Source organism: Hydra vulgaris, chromosome 12, assembly GCF_038396675.1.
Source record: "Hydra vulgaris chromosome 12, alternate assembly HydraT2T_AEP".
Taxonomy (NCBI): domain Eukaryota; kingdom Metazoa; phylum Cnidaria; class Hydrozoa; order Anthoathecata; family Hydridae; genus Hydra; species Hydra vulgaris.
Window position 1 is genome coordinate 20,126,793 of NC_088931.1, and position 22,809 is coordinate 20,149,601.

The window sequence follows — 22,809 nt, forward strand, 5'->3', positions numbered from 1 at the left end:
CATTTGATCGAACCTGTATATATTGAAATAGTCAACCAAATAACTGATGGTTTTAAAAAAACAAATTTGCTATAAAAGTATTTATCGATTTATCTAAAGCATATGATACAATTAAACATCGAATTCTCTTAGATAAAATAAAAAATAAGAGTAAAACTAATACAACCAATAACCGGATTAAAAGTTTTTTATATCTCATAGATAGAAAGCAGTCTGTGTATTATATATCATCCGGAATATTTAGTTTCTTATGCGGAGTTTCTCAAGGATCAGTTCTTGGTCCACTCCTATTTTTGATTTATGTTATTGACTTTTGCAATGCATAATTAAAACTGAATTTAATAATGATTCCTGACGAAACAAATCCAATTTTTCCCTGAACCAGATATTTATATTCTTTAGATCAATATTCACATCTGTATATAGTTGTTTAATACCATTATGGGCAAATAAACTATCATTTAATGTTAAGAAAATGAACTATACTTTGTTCCATGAAAAAAAAAACACTAGAACTAAACATACCTCTTAAATTTGCTCGATCTTTTTTTAAATAATAAACTTATAAAAAACAATAATTTTTAAAAATTTTAATTGAAAAAAACTTAACCTGGTTTCCGCAAATAAAACATATTCAGTCAAAAATTATCAAAACTATTGATGTGATGTATCGAGTTAGCTCATACGTTATTATGCAAACTTTTAAACTAATATATTTTGGCCTCATTCACTGTTTCATCAACTCTGCTAATATATCATGAGCAAGTACGCAAAAAAAAAAAAATTCTAACAATTTATAGGCTACAATAACACGCTTGAACATGCAAAGCCATTTAAGAAAAATCAAAAAAAAAGATCAAATGCAAGTAATATTTATAAATTGCCTAGAAAACTAAACAAACGCTTAGAAAATTGTAATAAGGCCTAAAATATAGAGTGCCTGTCAAAAAAAAATGCAAATATATGGCGAAGTCTTTAAATTTATTCAAGTTTCAAACAAAAAGAAATTTTCCAAATCTCATGTTTAAAAAAAGTTTTCTATTTTTTTTATTCTCTTAGTTTAGTTTTTTAAATGGATTTTAACCTTAACTTTTTAGCTATTCTTTTAAAAATCTATTTGACTCCAATTATGAGTTTTATACCATATGATACATTATTTAAGTTTATAAATTAGTTCGATAAAAGGATTGTGATGACGCGGTGTTATATTTATTTTCTTTGAACACCTATTTACTTAAACATTCTTTTTGAATTTATTATTAACTTGTAATTTTCTTTAAATATTTAACGCTATATTGTAAAAATAAAAATCTAAATTTTATTTTATGTTAAATAAAGTAAAGGAAAGAAGGAATTATTAAAAAATCATTCAAATCAATGTAAATATATCTTACACGCTTCAATAAATTTTAACTGTTGTTTGTATGAGTATTCTTCACCAGTGGATCCACAAAATCTTTCTTTTTTTAATTTTTTCCCAAATAACAACTGCATGGGTATAGATTTTTTTATTTTTATTTTATAGGATTCCATCTTTAAGAATTTTTTTTTAAGCATAAGTCTCATTTAATTAAGTGAGTAACTACTCAAACATTTAAAACATTATGGCTTATGATCTGACAATATAAATTGAATTAAGTTGTAAAAAGTTTCTACAGCCCAATTTGTTTTTCCACATTTAAATCGGATCTCCAACAGTTTCGTTGTATAAGATAGAACTCAATTTAAGATTTTATTGTTCAACTTAAGTTTTTTTTATAAAACGAATTTACCATGAAAATTCTCTCAATGCAGCAAGTAAGCTTATATACGTCTTGTTTTTAATTTATCTGTCTAATTGTAAGAGATTAGTTGAACAGTTCGAGAAAGTAGGCGCAACAGTAAAAATTTAAAGATTGGGGTGATATTATTGTTAGGATGGGTGGAGATACATTAGCATTAAATTAGGATAGGGAGAGAAATCATTAGATTTAGAGGATGCATGTCAGTGACGGGTTTAAGGAGGTCGGGACCATGGGGATAGTAGCCTTCACTTTGGGACTATGTTATATATTTTTTTTACGCGAGTAAGAAAATATACTAATAATCTTTATATGCATAAGTTATGCATGTATGCATATACATAAGTTATGCATATATGCATATGCATAAGTTATGCAGCATAACTTAGTAGGTTTTATTGTTGAAATGCAATAATGCTTCGTGCGTTTTTACATAATATAATCTATACTATATACATAATATTTTATATAACATTTACAACCATATACAGTAAATTTCCGATAACTCGAACCTCTAAGAGACCAAGGAAAACGGTTCGACCAAATGAATATTCAATAAAGCGAAGTAAAACAATTGTTATTGCTTTTAAAGGGATTATAGAAAATTGTTCGAGATAACAAAAGTTTGAGTTAACGAGTTGTTTGACTTACCAGGAATTAACAGTATTTGATTTAATTTTATTTTTTAATTCTAAATTTGATTTTTAAAATTTTAATAGATTTTAAAATTTTTATGTGTGTTATGTCAAGTAACATAATTAACAAATAAGCAATGCCAATGAAGATAGTAAAAAAGTACTGCAAACTACTGCAAAAAGAAAACAAGTCAATATTTCTACATATTATAACAAGAAATATATATTACCAGAAAAGGTTAAGAAAACAAAAAACTTAATCATTTCGATATCGTGCACTTCTCAATTATCTGAAAATGAAAAATACACTGCTTGCAGTAAAGAAAAAGATACTTTAGAACCTTTAACTTTTATTGATGATACTGTATGTTATTTAAACTCAAAGTCTTTAAATCAGAATACAAGATATGGATTTTGGTTGGATCTGATTTTATTTATCCTTTTTTAACACGGGAAAAAACGGCACATTTAAAAAGTTTTGAGAAAATATATACTAATCATTTATTAAAGTCTTTGTATAAAGTAAGGAAAAAAATTTTTTAATTAAAGTTACAAATATTTTATTAAAAATGTAAACTTCAGATAAATTAATCAAAAAACAATTTTTTCTAATTTACTTCTATGCTTTATATGAAAACATTTATAAATGATTAATATATACTTTCTCAAAACTTTTAATTGTGAATCCGCCGTTTTTTTCCTGTGTACTCTTCAAATTAAAAAACAGGCGGACTTAATTATCGTAACGCTTTTGTAAAAAGTTCCGTGCAAGTCTTTACAAAACCGCTAACCCCTTCCCCTCCCCCTCTCCTAGAGTGTGACGTAATTTAAAGACGACCTTCATGTGATTTAAAATGTTATAAATAAAATACAGCTAAGTAAGTTTTTGAATTTTAATTAGGTCCCATCTCCCTCCCTCATCCTTGGTAAGTGATAAAACCCGCCCCTGATGCATGTTATGATTTTTTCTTTATATTTTTAAATTAACTCATTATCTATAAGTACACAATTTATTTTTTTATCCTGTTTAACAAAGAAATAAAATGTAAATGTTTCTATTCAGTGTTTGTCCGAAAAAGATGCCTGCACCAGGCTCCTTGTTTCAGTGTTTAAGGAGCGCCTTTTTTTTTGCAGAATAATAAAAAATAAAAATTAATAAAAAAAAGTTTTAACCAATAATTTTAGATATATTTTTATTTAATAACGAATAACCGTTAAAGATTGACTGTCAAGAATCTTATTAGTTCTTTAAATGTTAAAGAAAATGTAGGATAATCAAATACTGCTGCAGATGCTGCGAAGTTTAGTTTACACTGCAGAGTTTATTTTTAAACGTATCTGATTGCTATTTTTAGTAGTAAGGAACCAATTAACTTTTCCAATTTTCTCATTTCCTGCAAAGTATGATTTACATTAGGAAGTTTTGTAAAATATTTTTTTCATCCTCTGCAAAGCATAGTTTTCACTGAAAACTTTTTTCAAAATACATTTCCTAACAAAAATAAAAAAAATCAGCTGTCTTATATTTAGAGGATGTTAGACGTCATAATGTCAATATTTATATTAATTTTTTTACCCTGTTAGTTGCAGTACTTGACGGGCTTTAGATCCGCTTCTCCATACTAAAGTTTGTTGAACGAACTCGGTGTAGTTAAGGCAATTTAAAAATTTTATAGCGTCTGAATGATATTTTGTTGACTACGACATATTTTTGCTAAATGATCAGGTCTGTGAATTATGAAAAGACGAAAAAAATTAAAATGATAAATTTTGCGGTATCATAAAATATAAATGTTTGTAGTGGAAAAACATAGAGCAAAGTTTCTTTTTTTTTAAAAAAAATCTTCTTAAAATTACAATCCATAGTCCAAATTTGAATAAGATTTTAAATAAATACGTTTTTTAGGTGAAATGAAAATCATAGTTTGATAGTATTAGGAAAGCAGCCATGGCGCAGCGGTAACACTTGCCTCAGAAACAAATGATCTGTGGTTCAAACCCCACCTCTGGGCAAGTTTGACGACATCGGTTAAGAAAGAAGCGTTAACTTCCAATTAAATGCTCATCCGCGATGCTCTATGATAAGACTGTAAAAACATTTTGGGGGCACCACAATAAAATTAAAAAATATGATCTGTTCTTATCGTTTATTGGCAATTTTTCTTAATTATAAGCTCTTTCTTGGTCGGAATTCTAGTATTTTTGTGAAGATTGATTGAAATATCGTATTTTGACAACTATATATAGTTAATATACGTCAGAACTAATTAGAACTAGGATCTATAGTGGGTTAAGGCACTTTTTTAAAAGATTTTAAATAAGTTCATGTTAACGCCGATGAGCGAAATTGATCTACATGCAATCATTAAATTAGTTGATCAAATAAATAATGGTTTTAAACAAAATAAATTTACCTTAGGTGTTTTTATTAATTTATCAAAACCATTTGATACAGTTGATAACTGCATCCTATTAGTTAAACTAAAGCACTATGGTATAATTAATAAAACTTACTATTTGATTAAAAGTTATCTTACTAATAGAAAACAACATGTATGTAATATAAAATCTAGAGTATTAAATGTTTTATGTGGAATTCCCCGAGGATCTATCCTTGGTCCGCTCTTGTTTTTAATTTATATAAATGATTTTTGCAATTCGTCTTAAAAACTAAATTCCGTCATGTTTGCCGATGATACAAATCTTTTTCTTACTAACAATGATATTAAGAAATTATACGCAGACATGAATACTTAATTTTTAAGTATCGATTCAATAATCTCTCTCCTGAAAATCTTAACAAAAAGTTTAAAATAAATAGAAATGATAACTATTATCAAAAAGCAAATATAAATGATACATATAAACTGCCTAAAAACGCTAATAAATATACTGAATATAGCATTGCATATTGAGGTCCAAATATATATATATATATTTTTTTTTTTTTATTTGGAATTTTCATGCTATATTTTCCTATACAATGTTTTTATCCGAAAATATTGTTGGCTTAGCATAGGAACAGCCACAAATAGTCATTAAGACTAATCCAAAGTAGCGTCCGTTATTGACCAACATTTTTGCGTACAGAAGTACTACTCAAGCGCTGAGTTGGCGGTGGCAGGATTTGAACCCGTATCGTGCAACAGTCCGGGTCTTAACTTTCCGTTTAACGCTCTAACCAACTGAGCTATCCAGCCACGAATATATGGAATATATGGAATATCTATCAAATATATGGAATATCTATCACATATATGGAATATCTATCAAATATATGGAATATCTATCAAACAGGATTTACATGTATGGCAAAGTCATTAAGTTCATTTAAGTTTCAAATCAAAAAACAAATTTTTAAAGCTTGAGTAACTCTGAAGTTTGATGATTCCATTTTTTAAGTCTTTTTTATCCTTATTTGATTTACTGATCAGCGCAGCAGTTTTAAGCCCATTATAGTTATTGATATAATATCTATATTCTATTGAAAGTATATTAGGGGCTCTATGAAAAGATTGCGATGACGTATTGTCATCTTTATCTTCTTTGAGCTCCCGTCTGTTTAATTCTTTATTTTAAAAAGATCATTGCAATAAGAATAAATTACATAATATATTGTATATACAAATACGGTGTTTGTTGACAAGATTTTACTGTCTTCTTCATTTTTACGGACATATTTTTTCTTTCTTGTATGTATGTATGTTGATTATTTTTGTTAAAATAAATGAAATACATTTAAAAAAAAATCTAAAGACTCCACAATGGTATTCTTTAGAAAAAAGGTTTTGAAAATTATATATAAAAAAGAAAAGTTTATTTAAATATAAAAAAAACCTGAAGCTAAAAATAAAAATTATAACTTCGACAGCTTATTTTTGGACTGCTGATAAAATTGTGTTAATTTTAAATAAGATAATTCGAATAATTTGTAAATCGCCTTAACTACACCGAGAAAGTACAAATAGCCTAAACTTATTTTTTAGAAAAAGATATTTTTGAGAATTTTATCGTTAAAAAACGTAAAAAATTTATTTTCTCTTATGTTATACATTAACGAAAATAAATGTTATACATTAGAGAAAATGTAATATAACTTTTTGATGTTAAATTTAAAAATAAACTTTTTTTTTTCAAATTGACCAAAGTTAGCAAAAATAAAGAACCAAAATAAAATTATCTATGAAATATATTGTTAATTAGCAATAAAAACAAAATAAATTTTAGCAGTTTCAATGATTGAACGAGTAATGATAATGAAATTAAAGTTAGAAAAAATAATCAATTCCTTTAATATTTTATCGGTTTCGCTTTTTATAAACATTCAAAAAATTTATTTACTTTTTATGAACGTTTAAATGTTTTTACGAACTAGCGTTTTCATTAAATTATTAAAATAAGTTTTAGCTCGAATGACCACATTATTACTAAAAAAAATTACTGAAAGCAGAAAACTAAATTTTACTTTAGAGGTCATCCATAAAGTGCGTCATGCTAAATTTTGTTTTTAAATGGAAGTTGCGCAGAAATATTCAATAAAGATAAATCGAAAACCCCTTTGTGCAAATTAATTTTTTTTTCCTCCCTACTAGAGAGGAAAAAATAATTATAGGGGAGGTAGAGGAGCTCATTTCTCACAATCTATTCTAGATATTTTTTGTTTTCTACCATAGCACTATAGTTTTATAACTGACAACACCACTCATTGAAAGTGTCAGCTGTCATTTCACTTGGTTATCAAGTTACATGCGCTTAACGGTTTGTTGTGTACAAAAGTAAATATTTTGTTTGTGATTTGTTGAAAGATAACAATGAAATCTGCAAGAAAGTCTAAGGATCTGTGTTAACTTCTTCTTTTGCGTTTAATGAACGTTATATTTACCTGGCAATTAGGATTCAACATTTGATAAAAATAAACTTGTTCAAATCTATTTGAAAAGTGAGGTTATGGGGAGCATTGGGTACGTAGGTAGGAGGGAGGTTTGGGCATGCCCAATGCTTCCTCTTTTTTTAGTGTGTTTTAGTGTCATACGTTTGTGCTTTTTTGCTATGCCTATTGGACTACATGGTTAATCATTTCTTTTCAGGACAATGCCGTTTTCATTTAAAAAGAAAAATAAATGACATGAAATCCCTAAAAATGTTATTTCGCGCGCATTGGAAGAGGTTTCTGAAGGAGGAAAAATTAAAACTACTGCGATTAAATATGATACACTCAGGTCTAACATTCAAAGATACATAAAGCAGGATGGCGTTGTGAAAGCTATTTCTTCTAAATATATATATATCATCCCAAATATTTACGAAAGATGAAGAAGAAAAAATTTCAGAATATCTTGTAACATTGTTTAAACTAAACCCTGTAATGTCAAAACTGACACGCGAATTGGTTTACGACTACGCCACTGCCATTAATAAAAAAATACCAGACAACTGGACAGAGAAGAATCTTGCATCCAAATATTGGCTTAGGGGATTTTTTAAAAGACAACCTCAGCTTTCGATAAGAATACCAGAAGCTACCAGTCTCTCACGTGCCACAAGTTTCAATAAGAAAAATGTCTGAGATTTTTTTGAAAATCTTAAAACTGTATATGAACGGCATCGCTTCGGCTCTGAGTCTATTTATAAAATAGACGAAACTGGATTATCAACAGTACAATGAACCCAGAAAGTGATTGCTGTCAGAGGCACTAAGCAAGTTGGGCAAGTAACGTCAGCTGAAAGATGGACACTTGTAATGATTTGCTGCGGTATTAATGCATTGGGTAACTCAATACCACCCTTTTTCATTCCCATAGGTTAATTTCAAAACATATATGCTAAATATTGCACCTGTTGGTTCAGATAGAGCAGCACATCCTTTAGTGTGGATGACAGCACCATGTTTTTTAAAATACATACACCATTTCGCAAAACACGCAAAACCAACGCCTTCCTCACCAGTTCTATTGCTGCTGGACAATCACGAGAGCCAATTTCAGTACCAGTTCTAGATTTTTTTTAGGAATTAGGCATTATTTTAATGACTTTTCCACCGCACTGCAGCCATAAACTGCAACCCCTAGACCTGACTTTCTATAGGCCACTCAAAACTTATTATAACACTGTTATAACAGATTGGATGGTATGTAATCCTGGCAAAACAGTAACAGTTTATGAAATCCCAAAATTAGCAGCAAAAGTTTGAATATTTTGCACTTGCATTCAAGTTGCAAAAATGTTCAAACGGGATTTAAAAAACCTGGCATTTGGCTATTCAGTTCAAACATTTTCTGTGATGAATATTTCTTTTGTTCTTCTATAACTGATCGCTGCTTGCCGGAAGAGAATAATGTTGCTACAGAAAAATCAATTTCAGACCAACCTATTATGAAACAGTCGTCAACAGAATAAAATATGAGTCTAGAGGATTGTACAAGTTCAAATGTGGAAGTCATTGGGTCATTTCAAAAAAAAGTCATTTCAACTGGAATCTTTATCTAAAAGCCAGACTAGGGGCGCTGTCAATGTAATACCTGATTTAGTAAGACCATAGGAAATTGGATGGCATGAAACGGAAGAGAGGAAAACTAGAATATTGACAGACACACCTGAGAAAAGACTTATAGAAATGGAAGAAAAAGAAAGACAAAGAAAAAATAAGATTAAAGAGCTCAACAAAAATCGAAAATGCTCTAAAAATGAGAAAAGCAGGAAGATTAACAGTGATGATGAAATAGAAAATTTTTCCGTTTCTGACAAAGCCCTTGTTGAAATCGATTCATCGGAATAAGATTTTGATGTAGAAAATGTGATTGTTTTGGATAGAAATTTCCAGGTCAATAACTTTGTGTTGGTTTAATTTGATACCAAAAAAACTGTTTATCATTATGTTGGAATAGTCGAAGAGGTTAACACTACATGGCAACTGTCAAATTCATGAGAGCGAGTAAGATAAGAAATATCTATATGTTTCTGACATCGAGGACGTGGCCAGCGTCCTCGATGTCAGAAACATTTTTGTCTTTATATCCCTGGAGGATATAAAGACAAAATTGCCTACACTAACAACAAGGATAAAACGTGGCAGCCTAAAATATAAATTTGACAAACCTCTTCGGGTCATACCAAATTTAAGATAAGTCTTATTAAGTCCAGCATCGTGCAGTATCGATTGACATTATTTAATTTTTTGCAAAGTCTATGATAACAAAAAATGTTTGCATTACAAGTTTTTATAACAATTTTATAACAATATTTAAGCATAGTAGTATTTTAAAACAATTAGCAAGTTTCATACGACGCGGTTTAACTAAGCGAATATTGCCTGTAGGGATAAAATTCTAGCCAATCAGATAATGTTTCTAGATTAAGCGATATTCAGTTTTTTTCTCGATTAAACTACTAAAAATAGCGTAGTACTTGATACAATCGAGTCAAAAATATATATAAAAATCAAAACAAATATATTTTTTTTAATATGCTAATAAAATAAGTTAGCGATATGTAATTATTATTTATTTTAATAAAAAGATATTAAACATTATTAGATATCAAATTATATTGATTGTATCACTTAAAAGAAATGGTTAACTGGTTTTGTGGCGCAGCATTATGTTTTAACAACTTTAGAACCAAAACTACTAACAGAGAACGTATAAAGTTTTACAAGCTTCCCAAAGATGTTTCTATTCAGAAAGAATATATCCGAGTTTTAAATACAAAGGGAATGAATTTCGGAAATGGGCATATTTGTTGTGAACATTTTTCATCTGGAATAAGAGAGTTATGCACTGATATTCCAGACATAGCTGCACCACCAAGCCAAATTGCTATAATGGAACGAAAATACGCAAATGCTCTGGCCAAATTAATTAAATCAAGAAAAACGACTGAAGCTGATAAAAAACATTTGAAAGGGTTAAAACGTAAGCTTAGTATGATGATATCCTTGTCTAAACCTTGTCCTATTCGTAAAAAACCAACAAACCGACCTTCTTATGTTACAAAATCTCCTTTATCATTACTTAAACCAACAAAACAACAGTTATTTTCCAAATTAAAAAAAGAAGCAGATGCTAACAAAATTCCTCTAGAAAAAATAAACAATGCAAACAATTATATAAAACAGCTTAAAAAAGAAAAAAAAATAAACAAAGTAAAGAATGATATGTTACATAAAAAATATTTAATTTTATCTGTAAGAAATCAAATTTAAAAAAAAGAACTAGACAAATTTGAAAAAGGAATGTTTAAATATTCCAAACTTAAAGACAAACCAAAGCAGTTTAAATATTTATGTGGTTTAACTGTCCTGCAATTTCAACTCCTTTATAATTGTGTAGCACCATACTGCCACTTAATTGAATATCCGGATTGCAAAGGTATAGGAACCAGATTCCTTGAAAAGAAAACCGAATTGTTTTCAGTTTTAACATTGTGCAGACATGCACTTTATCTTGGTGTTATTGGATTTATGGCTGGCGTTTCTAAAAGCACCATGTATTGTGTTTTCACTGGATGGGTTGTATTTCTAGACACAATATTTTCAGAGATAAATTTAAAAGTCAAAAGCACTTATATTTCCCTGATGATGTCTTCTGTTTTTAAAAAAACTGGCCATGGTGAAACCGATATTGTTGTGTTTCAAAATTTAAGTTTCAAAAACCAACCAATTATGATCTTAACACTTTAATGTTTTCAAGTGTATAAAAACTCTCCACATGGGTCAGGATTGCTTTTTGGAAACATATACCCTGGTTCGATCACAGATAATGAATTAACAGAACAATCTCATATTTTAGAACTAGTTGAGAAAGAACACGAAGTTATGGCAGATAGAGGGTTTTCAATTCAAGATTTATGCGCTTCAAAAGGAATATATCTGAATCGACCATCTCAAAAATCAAGCCATCAGTTCCCACAAGCTGATGTAGCTGATAATTTTAATATAGCTTCTACCCGTATTCATGTAGAGAGATTCATAGGATGCGTACGTGATTGGTCAATTCTTAATCTTCATTTCAGGAGAACATTTTGACATCTTTGCAAAGTGCTGAAGTGCAATAAATTCATATTTATGACCACACTCAAAATTTTTTATGTTTTGTGTGTTATAATATCATTTTCATTTAATCCTTCCTTAACTAACTTCCAATAATTTGTAAATTTTTCCTTTCCATATATTCCTAGCAACGCTGGTAATCGACTCCCCGTTATTTTCCCTTTTCTTGTGTCCATCCACTCCTGTGTATTTTGTTTGACATTAATATGATTTGTGTATTGTCCTTGTGATGGTATCAGATTTGTCAAATCAATGCAAATAACAGGATCCTCATTTAAAAGTTGTTTATTAATTTTTTCTAAAACAAAAACTTGTTCAGGCGAAAATACGATACCTCTGTGTTTACTTTATTTCGATTTAGTATTTGCAATATTGTTGGTATTTCACTATAATTATCTTGACATTTTTGTGAGTTTACTGCTTGTTTATTTAAAGTACGACTTTTTGCATTTATAGAACTTAACTTATTGAATTGGGATTTAAAACTTTCAGGGTCATATCAAAATCTTAAGTGCCCCATTAGTGAAGATTCATATCCAAGATCTATTGAACAAAGAGTATCATATACGTGTCTTCAAAATTGGGTTCCTTTTTCAACCCTTTCTTAATTTTTTGCTTCATTTTTAAAACACCTCTTTTAAAAAATGAACTTTCTGGATCTGCTGGAGTAATTTTTAAGCTTTCAATTGTGCTTTTGTTTCTTGCTGATTTTACTTTAATATGTGATAGTGGGACCATTGGAATAGAACCTTTTTTTGATCTTTTATGCCATTTCTGTATCACTTGTGTGCACGTTGTCTTTGTATCATCATAATGCTTTAAGTAAAGAAGGATAGCTAAAACATGACAACAAAGCCCACTAAGACCAACGGGGCATTCACTATAATCTTTATGAGGTGTCCCTCTTACAAAAAGTAAATAAGCAGGGCGTGCATCATGGCTATAAGATTTCCTTATGAAAGCTCTTACATATACTATATTGTTATCTGAATGTATTTTAACTGATATAATTTTTCTGCTAGTTAACATTTGGTATGCTTTTTGCTGTTGTCCAAATGTCCCTCTCTTTTATTGAGTATGTATTTTTTAAAAAGTTCAGAGTTTACACAAGGGTAGAGGTTTTCACTTCCAGTCCAATTTTGAGACATGTGTGGTATCTCGTCTACATATAAGCTTGTTTTGAATAAGTAGTTTTTTTTTGCTTTTAGATAAAGTTTCTTAACTAGTTTTGGATATGGTAAGAACTTCAAAATTCTGCCTTGCAATTCTATAACAGAGCTTGTGACACCCAGTCCGTGGTTAACAAGCCATTCAACACAAATCTTTCTTGATACAGTTGAAATGTTAACTACATTAATATTTAATTCCATTTATAACAGTAATAGTAAATTAGTTTATATTTATATTAGCTATATTTTGCTTCACTTTAAACTGCTATAAATATAAACAAACGCAATAAAATTTTTTGTCCCTACAGCTTAATTATTAGTACCCAGACCTTCCCGTATGAAACTTGCTAATATCGTGCGTATTAAATACAGTGGGCACTCCCAAACACCGGAGGTTTGGGCACATTAGACATGTGTTCGAAAATCATTTGTAACTTAACGACTAATTATGATACTAAAACTCTTCTTAACAATAATTACTGCCAAATATGTGTGCTAGAGATATTTGAAATAAAATTTTGAATATAATAAAAAATAACAGTTTTATTAGCATTTATATAAAAAAGTGCCCAATGCTCCCCTAGTTACAAACTAGATAATAAAGTGACTATAAATATAAAAAGCATAAATAAGCAAACGAAAGAAAATAAAAATGAAAGAAAGATGAAGAAAAAAAAGGGAAACAAAATAAATAAGACTTATTTACCATAAAAATCACAAACAAGCAATCAAAAGAAGGAAAAAAAAATAAAAAAATAAGAATGATACTGTTTAGATAACAAGAAAAAATAAAAATCAAAGAAACTGTTTGGTAGTTTATTTTGGTGAAAATCAAAACAAATAGACAATTATAAAACTTTACGAGAATTTTACAATCATAGAAACTTACTAAAAATTATTTAAAAAGCAAAAAAAATTTCTGAATTAAAAACCTTGTAATTCCACGATTTTTGGATTTTTAGTTCAGAATATATATATCTTTAAATATTTTTTCCAATAAATTAAGACTTTAATTAAGTAACAAAAGCAAGAAATAAAACATTTGTTTACATTTAATTCTTTGAAAATATTATTCTGAATTTTCACAGTATTTTTTTCTTTTTCGCAAAACTTATTTAATATTCATTAGATTTTTATGAGTAGCAGTTAAACCAAAATTTCGTTGTTTAGTAATTCTTTTTAAAAGCATAAGATCATAAGTCTTTTTTAAAGCAAATTTATAGATTTATTTTATGCTGCTTGCCTGACAAATAGAACCCTTAAACCATAAAAACAAAAATAGTTTTATAAATAAACCTTAAATGGCATTTTTATAGAGTTTATTGATGTATAACTAAATAAACATTTTTTTTTTTATGTATAAAATAAACTCTTTATTTGTAAATGGTTTTATACATTATTTTAAGAGAGTATAGATATCATTGTTATAAAACATATTAAAACAATATTTACAAAATTAGTATGTCCCTTATCTGCTGGCCAGTTTTCTCATCTTTCATAAGCTCATTTTTTGTATCAAGGTTACTGACAACATCAACAGTTTAATAAAAGACAGACAACATGGAGTAAAATTTCGATTAAAATCTGAAATTTTACTCCATGTTGGAAGTCTGTCAAATTTTGAAACTAATTATGAAGAATTTTGTGAATAAAGTCACCATTTTTAGTATTATTCAATGCAAGTTTCACTGCTAAACAAAATAAAGAACAACCTTGGCATGTATTTAATAAAATTTCCAATTATAGTTAGAGATATGTGAATAGATATAAATGTGATTTTATTAAACAGATATAGATGCAAATTATATGGATTTACATTTATCTAACTATAACTAGGAAGTCTGTCAAATGTATGCCAAGCATAACAAATTAGCTTTTATTTTTTACAGATTGTAGGAACTCCAGGAACATGGGTTATAACTGGTGGAACAAACTCTGGTATAATGAAATATGTTGGTGAGACTTTACAAGGATTTAGCAAAGCGTGTATTGGAATTGGAGCATGGGGAACAATTGCAAATACAGAAAAATTGAGAGTTGTTGGGGAACATGTTTTGTATGAAGTTGAATATAGTTTGGGTTCAAATGTTGCTTTTTTAGATCCAAATCATACTCACCACTTGTTGGTTGATGATGGGTCTTTTCAATCATTTGGTGCTGAATTAAAACTCCGATCAAAATTAGAACTTTACATTAATAAGAGTAAGATTGTGTTTATTATATATTAATTAAAATGCATTTATTATTATTTAAATTTTTGTTATTATTATCATTTTTACTATTAATAGTAATGATTATAATTGTTAGTATCGTTAAGTTTTATTATATATGTGTGCGTGTATCTGTATGACAGCAGATGTTAGCCTACAGAAAACATCACTAAAGCCACACTATATTAGGAAAATAATTGTTTTTAGCTAAAGGATAGTTTACACCATTTTCTCACATCATCTAGTCCTAATTATTCATCAGCTATATAGATATTATCAGCTATATAAATATATATTATTCATCAGCTATATATCAGCTATATAGCTGATGAATAATAAGGGCTAGATGATGTTAAAAAACGGTTTAACAAATCTTTTAGCTGAAAACAATTTTTTTCTTAATATAGTGTGACTTTAGTGATGTTTTCTGCCTAACACCTGCTGTCATAAAGATATACACATTTATAATAATAATAATAATAATAATAATAATAATAATAATAATAATAATAATAATAATAATAATAATATATATGTATATATATATATATATATATATATATATATATATATATATATATACATATATATACACATACATATATAAATATATGTATATATATATACATATACATACATATATATAATATATATACATATATACACATATATACACATATATACATACATATATAACACACATATAAACATACATATATACTATATAACACACATATATACATATATATATAACAACCCTTGGAATTAAGGTCGGCATTCAGCAATGCTGACCTAACTGCTGACCTTAAAATGTTTGAGGTCAGCAAAAAAATTGCTGTCCCTGTTTCTAAGTTTTATGGTAACCCCTTTGTGTCAAATTTTTTTTTGCCATCCTCTAACAGTTTGAGGTCGGCAATTTAATGCCGACCTCATTTTTCCTAATTCCGAGGGTTGAAATAATATATAACACACATATATACATACTTATAACACATTTATACATACATATATAATATATATTTAGTTGTTCAGTTGAATTATATAATGTTGATCTATATCATAAAATGTTTTTTTGTATATTTTTTAACAAATTCATTACCTGTGAATTGAGTAGAGTTATCAGCAAATTTCGATTTTTAGGAAGATCATTAATGTACATAAGAAACAATACAGGACCAAGGACAGAACCTTGCAGTCCCCTGAAGTTACTGGAAATGAAGAAGAGTGTTGGCCTTCAAGGATGATTATAATACTGCAGTTAGAAAGATTCAATAATTTCAAAAGCTTTTCTTGATACACCAAGTGAAACAAGCTTATAGAGAAAACCAACATGCCAATATGTCTTTACATATCAATATCAGCAATAGCCCTTGCCTTGTGACCTCCATTTTATGCACAATAGAATATTTTAGTTACAACAGTAAGCAAGTCTGATGTGGAACTAGAAGATCAAAACCTGTATTGATTTTCAAAGTGTAAGTTATTTGACTCCAGATGAGATTCTAAAAGTTTGTTGATTAAAGATCTTGCCAATGATAGAGAGAAGACTGTTTGGAAGATAGTTTTTTTGATTCATTAAATTTATAGCTTCTGCCAATCAATTTCTTACTCTTTAAGTATCTTTTTTGTTACGATAACTTCTAACTTGAATTTTTTCTTTTGAAGGCTTTGTTAGAAATAAGCTTGTATTTTAAAAACACAAAACTCTAAAATATTTATTTTTTATTAACCTGTTTTCTGGAATATCAGAAGAAGTGTGGTCATAAGGCTCAAAAGATAAGTTAGAGGAAAAATATTGGGTAAAGTGAGGCTAAAAACTGTTAGTAAGAGCCTTATTAATAGCAACTTTACCACAATGTAAGGATTTTTTAGTAGTTAAGACAATTTTAAAATATTATAGCATCTGTATGATATTTTGTTGACTACAACATATTTCCGTTAAATGGTCAGGTCTGTGAATTATGAAAAGAAGTAGAAAATGAAATTTGATAAATTTTCCGGTAGCATAAAATATAAATGTTTGTAGCAAAAAAACCCAGACCAAAGATTAAAAAAAAAAAAGTTCTTCTTAAAATCACAATTGCTTGTCCAAGTTTGAATAAGATATTAAATAAATAGATTTTTTAGGTGAAATGAACATCATAATTTTTTTTTAATATGATCTGTTCTGATCGTTTATTGGCAATTTTGCTTAATTATAAGCTCTTTCTTGGTCGGAATTCTAGAATTTTTGTAAAAACTGATTGAAATATTGTATTTTGACAACTATATATAGTTAATATACGTCAGAACTAATTAGAACTAGGATCTATAGTGGGTTAAGGTAGTTTTTCAAAATAAGGTTAATGCCAATGAGTGAAATTGATCTAAAGACTCCAAAATGGTGTTCTTTATATTTATTTTAGGGGTAGTAAAAAGATTTTGAAAATTATATATAAAAAAAGAAAAGTTATAACATCTATTTTTAATTTAAATATTTTAATATTTAAATATTAAAAAAATCTGAAGCAAAAAAAGTTATAACATCTAAAGCTTTTGTTTGAACGCTGATAAAATCATGTAAATTTCAAATAAAAGAATTTGAATAATTTGTAAATCACCTTAACTACACTGAAGAGCTGTCCTGTATGAATTCAAGGAAAACATCCAATCTACTGTTTTGTTTTCAATTTGTTTGAAAATAATGAGTTCTTTGATTTTATGGCGATTCAAGGTGTAAACTTTGTGTAGCTACCGTAGATACAAGTTTTAATAACACAAACTTTAACACAAGTTTTAAGTCTGTTTTAATAACAAATAATATTTTTAATAACACAAACTGTATGTAAAAGATATAACCACAGGCTGTACATATAATAGAATGTGTTGGTAAATTTTTATTATTTAAGGGATACAATTAGATTAGAAGGTGAAATATAAGAAGCATCAATTTCCAGAGTGTGATGTGCTTGGGTAAAGATCAGTGAATAGTCTTCACTTCTAACATTAGGAGTTTTATTGTTAAAGAAAACAACAAACATCATATGTTATGTTGTATGGCAATGTATGTTCATCATAACACATACATAATGTGTTTTGATAGTAATCATGTTGGTTTCTACATGTAGAGTGTAAAGATAAAGTCTGATAAAAAGGTAGAAGTTGATGTAGGAAATGATAATGATTATGATCATAATGATGAAAATGATAATGTTGATAATAATAATGACGAAGATTTTAAAGATGATGATGAAAATGATGATAATGCTGATGATGATGATGATGATGATGATGATGATGATGATGATGATGATGATGATGATGATGATGATGATGATGATGATGATGGTGATGGTGATGAAAATGATGGTGATGATGATGATGATGATGATGATGATGATGATGATGATGATGATGATGATGATGATGATGATGATGATGATGATGATGATGATGGTGATGATGATGATGGTGATGATGATGATGATGATGATGCTTTTATCTTTACTTGTTAAGATTAAATCTAAATTTTTAACCAAATATTTTTAGGTGGAGCATCATCAGTTCTTATAGCTTTAAATGGTGGTCCAGCGATGCTCTCGATTGTAAATGATGCTGTTTTAAATAAACAATCTGTTTTCATTATTGTTAACAGCGGTCGTTGCGCTGATTTAATTGCTTTTGCATACAATAATATATCTGATGAAAATTTAGAAAAATTAAGTGCTGAAACATATTTTGATGTAAATATACTGGAACAAATAGGTGAGTTTTTACCAGAGTTAGATACAGAAGAGAAGCAACTAAATGGATACAAAATACTGATGAATTGTTTAGAAAATAAAAGATATGTAAGAATTTTAAATTCTTTTTACTTTAAAATATTTTAAATATTATTAATAATGGTAAAATAAATTAGTTATTAAAGAGTGACATTGATGCTTTAAATTCTAATGACAAATATTTTTGTCAGGGAGATCACCATCCAAAGTTCATAAGTTCCTACCACTTCCAACAGTTAAATTAGGTGTTATATGTCAGGATTGTCCTTCTTCTAAGCCAAGCAGACTCAGAAACTTCAGGGTTTCATTAATCGCCTCAGATTTTTATGAAACATTGGTTTATATTAATGAGAAAAGCAAATCCTGATTGTTTCAGCTTAAATTTTTTTGTGGTTAATGTTATGCAGTTATTTAAATTTTCTAATTTTTTATTAAAATACAATTTTTAATAGCAAAATCATGTTTAGTTTTTTATTTAAATATTTATATATTAGAAAAAAAAATTTTAGAAAAATTTCTTATTTTTATCTCTGGATTTACTTTTATAAAATGTTGACATTTTATATGAATTTTATCCATAATGGCAGTCTAAAAAAGCTTAAAAAAATTTTATTAAAGTTAAAATGTCAGTTTTTGGGGTATCATGGGGCAAATGAACATACTACTAATTACAAATTTAAGTTATTTTGAAATTTTAATATTTGAAGAAGTTTTGATTGCTGATTTTTATATTCCTGTAAATGTTTTTATGGTTAATTCTCCTTATAAAATAAATTTTTTTAAATAAGATATTTTTTAATTTTTTAATCAGTATTTTCAAGTAATTATTTTTGGATTTAAAGTTTTAACATATATATTCTTAAGTTGCAAGATGACATTTCTATTCAAAATCAGTAGCGGTAGTGCTGTAGTGGTAGAGCACTTGCTTCATAAGCCAGAGGTTCCAAGTTCGATCTCCACCACATCCCTAGTAGTATGGCGCTCAACCTGTTTCTATGCGCAGCAGCCTTGTTTGTCAAGGTTTGTGTTTTGGAGTTATAGAGTTGAAAAAGGGTTAAAACCACCTTTTAGTAGCCTCCTTGTCTGTAGTGGCCTTCTCAGCCTTTAGGAGGTGAATTAAAAAAAAAAATTATATTTTATTTCATTGAAAAAATGCAAAAACATTGAAAATGACTTTTAAATTGTTTTAAGTAATTTTTTGTTTATTGTTGTAATTAATTAATGCATATTATATATTCAGTTAGCAGTTGTAGAAGTGATATGGTGTACTTTTTTAGTTTCTATGTATGTTTCTATAAAAGCTTATGCAATTGAGTAATTTTGAAGTCCTAAAAATGGCTTCAGCTAGAACTTAAAAAATTGTAAAATAACTTAGACCTTGGACTTGGACTTGAAATTGTAAAATAACTTGGAAATAACCAGCAAAAACTTAGGATTGACAAAGATTTGTTGACTTTCTTGTAGTGATTTGTGATAGTGAAGTAGGGATTCATGTGGATATTGCAAAATCATAATCTTGAAATTAAAAAAAGTGGTTCAAAATAATTTCAACAAAGTTACAGATGCCCTTTTGCTACTATTATATATTGTAAACATTGCAAGAAAAAAAACAAAAAAAAAGAACAAGACTATCCGAATAAAAAAGTTGTTAAATCTAGCTTAAGAAAATTTGTACAAAGTTTAGCAAAGTTTTAAATGTGATATATTCTTATTCCCCTTTACCCCTGTTTAATGATAATGCATAAATAATATTTCTCTTATGAATAATTCAAATAATGGTGGTACATTTCACCTCATACAGTATGTCTGATTTATGCACAAAGTTTTTTTTTTTTTTTGTTACATAAAGAATCTTTTGAATACACGCATATAAACATAAAGAAACTTTTGAATCAACACATAAACATAGAGAAACTATAGAGGTGCGCTTTAGTTAAGGCTTTTTGTTATGTTAGGACATATGGATTTGTATAAATAAGAAAGCTTTAGAAATAATGGGTAGTTGACAGTTAATGATCATTTAATTTTGTAGTTTGATATTTTGATCTCTCAAAATCAGTTCTGGAAATTATAATGTTTAAATATATTTTTAATAATATTCAAATATATTTTTGTTTTGTGGAATAAACATTTTTGAGCGCAATCTTTAATAATCTTTAGTTTGAAATAAAAGCATTAATAAATAAAAAAATTATATTGAATAAGTAAAATTACTTAATAATAAAAGAACCCAATGTTTTTGATTAGTGGAATAAATATAGTTTTAAAACCATAACAGTTTTTAGTTCTAAAATTGACTAACTGTTATGAATTTTTCTGAATGAGTTTAATTTTGTTGAATGTAATTTGAATTTTTTTTTTGATAAATTTGAAAAGGTAACTAGAAATATTATGTTTCTTTGGAAGCCAGAGTAATAATAAATGATACCAATTTACGATTGATGGAAAAAATATTGCTTTGTGAATATTACAGCATCATTATTTAAGCAAAATAAAATAATTTTTATAATTTTAGAAATTGTATAATTAATTATAATTATAATTATATATTATATTATTAGAAATATATTAGAATAGAATGTATAAAAATATGCATAAAATGGAGAATTTGATAAACAATTATTTATTTTTAAAAGGCTGCAGCCTTTTAAAATAAATCCAGCTAAGCCTTTTTAAATTTGGATTTTAAAAAGCTGCAGGTTAGAATGGAGTGGTAGAAAAGAATACAGCCAGTTGCAAAACAGTTCTGCAATCGAACATGCAGTGGAAATATTAGATCAGAAGACTTTTGAAATATTTATGAAAACAAGAGGCACAAATTTGTGTGATTAAATTGAAAAAAGGAATGAGTTGCAGCAGGAAATGCGACAAACAGTCAACTCAAACTGTGAATAATAATTTCCTTAAATTTAAGGTTGTTTAGTTTATGGCAAATAAAGAACTGTGGCTTTATCTATATTAAAAAAATAATTGAGTTAAAAGAGAAACTGCAATTTTTGATCATGCTGACAAAAAAAAGTATTTGTGAAATTTTTATTGACTACATTGCTTCAATTTCAACAAAAAAAATCCTAAAAATAAACTGAACAACTGAAATATTTCACCATTTTAATTGACAGTTTTAGCAACATTTCATTTATGGAAAAAGAAACCATGTTTGCTGCTGTTTTTAATCTAACTTTAATCAAAAAATCTGAAGTACGCATTGAGTCTAGCTTTCTTTTGCTTTTTGATGTTGAATATGGAATTTCGCATTGAGCTTTCTGGCAAATCAAGTAATGAATAGTGAAAAATGTTTCTTTTTATTTTGTAAATAAATAAATTTGGGTTAAATAACTTTAATCAAATTTTTGTTCTAACTCTTTAATATTTTCCTATTTTTTTATTTGTATTGTGTGTAGCAACCATCTAATTTAAGAAAGTCAATACCATTTGCAAGTAATTGTAAAAACAAAAACGCTCTTGAAATAACCTTAATGAGAAAATATTTTATCATTTTGTATTATATTTGAGAAAAATTTAAAACAAGAACTCATTTTAAAAAGCAATCATTTGTTTTGAATAACTGTCAAAAAATATGCTTCGAGCAATTGTATAAAAAATATGAATTAAAACATGTTTTACTACTTAAGGTTATATTGTTGAAAGAATTAAAATTTGAAATATAGAAATGACTCATAAACCACAGAAAATTTAGAGCTGAAGTTTTTAAGGTTTGTACTTCTTATTAAAATAAATCAACACACAAAAATTTATCAAAATTTGAGGTGATTCTTGTTGGTTCTTCTCCACTTAAACAGAATAACCCCATGGTGTGTTGCCTTTACAATATCTAAGGAGTCTCGTTTGTGTATCACCATTATGTGTCTCATCTGTGCATCACCATTATGTTCATATTAATATTTAAAATATAAATAAAATGTTATTAAATAATTTTAAGTTATAATAAGTTTTATAATATATTGATAAATAAAGTTGATAATAAAAAATGTTTTTATATTATTTAGATCACACTTTTAGAAATGTCAGAAAAAAGTAGTTTAGATGAAGAAATATTAAGTTCAATTTTATCAGAAGGTTATTTATTAATTAATTATTAATAGTTATTTTATATCTATTTTTTTTATGTAGTTATATTTAATGTATTGTATATAACAAAATAATTGTGAATATAATAATTTGTTTTTTAATTTTACTATTTATATTA

General features: G+C 27.5%; 1 protein-coding gene across 2 annotated transcripts in view; it reads left to right on the forward strand.

Annotated features, from left to right (window-relative positions):
• LOC101239020 (transient receptor potential channel) overlaps positions 1 to 22,809 on the forward strand; it is a 40,070-nt gene that overhangs the window by 3,941 nt on the left and 13,320 nt on the right. The window contains exons 4-6 of one of the 2 annotated variants that reach the window (XM_065812482.1): positions 14,521 to 14,833; positions 18,370 to 18,671; positions 22,610 to 22,679. In XM_065812482.1, the coding sequence (XP_065668554.1) occupies positions 14,521 to 14,833; positions 18,370 to 18,671; positions 22,610 to 22,679 (685 nt within the window). Of the gene's footprint in view, positions 1 to 14,520; positions 14,834 to 16,020; positions 16,317 to 18,369; positions 18,672 to 22,609; positions 22,680 to 22,809 lie in introns of those variants that run through there. The other variant, XM_065812483.1, reaches the window with a different exon arrangement.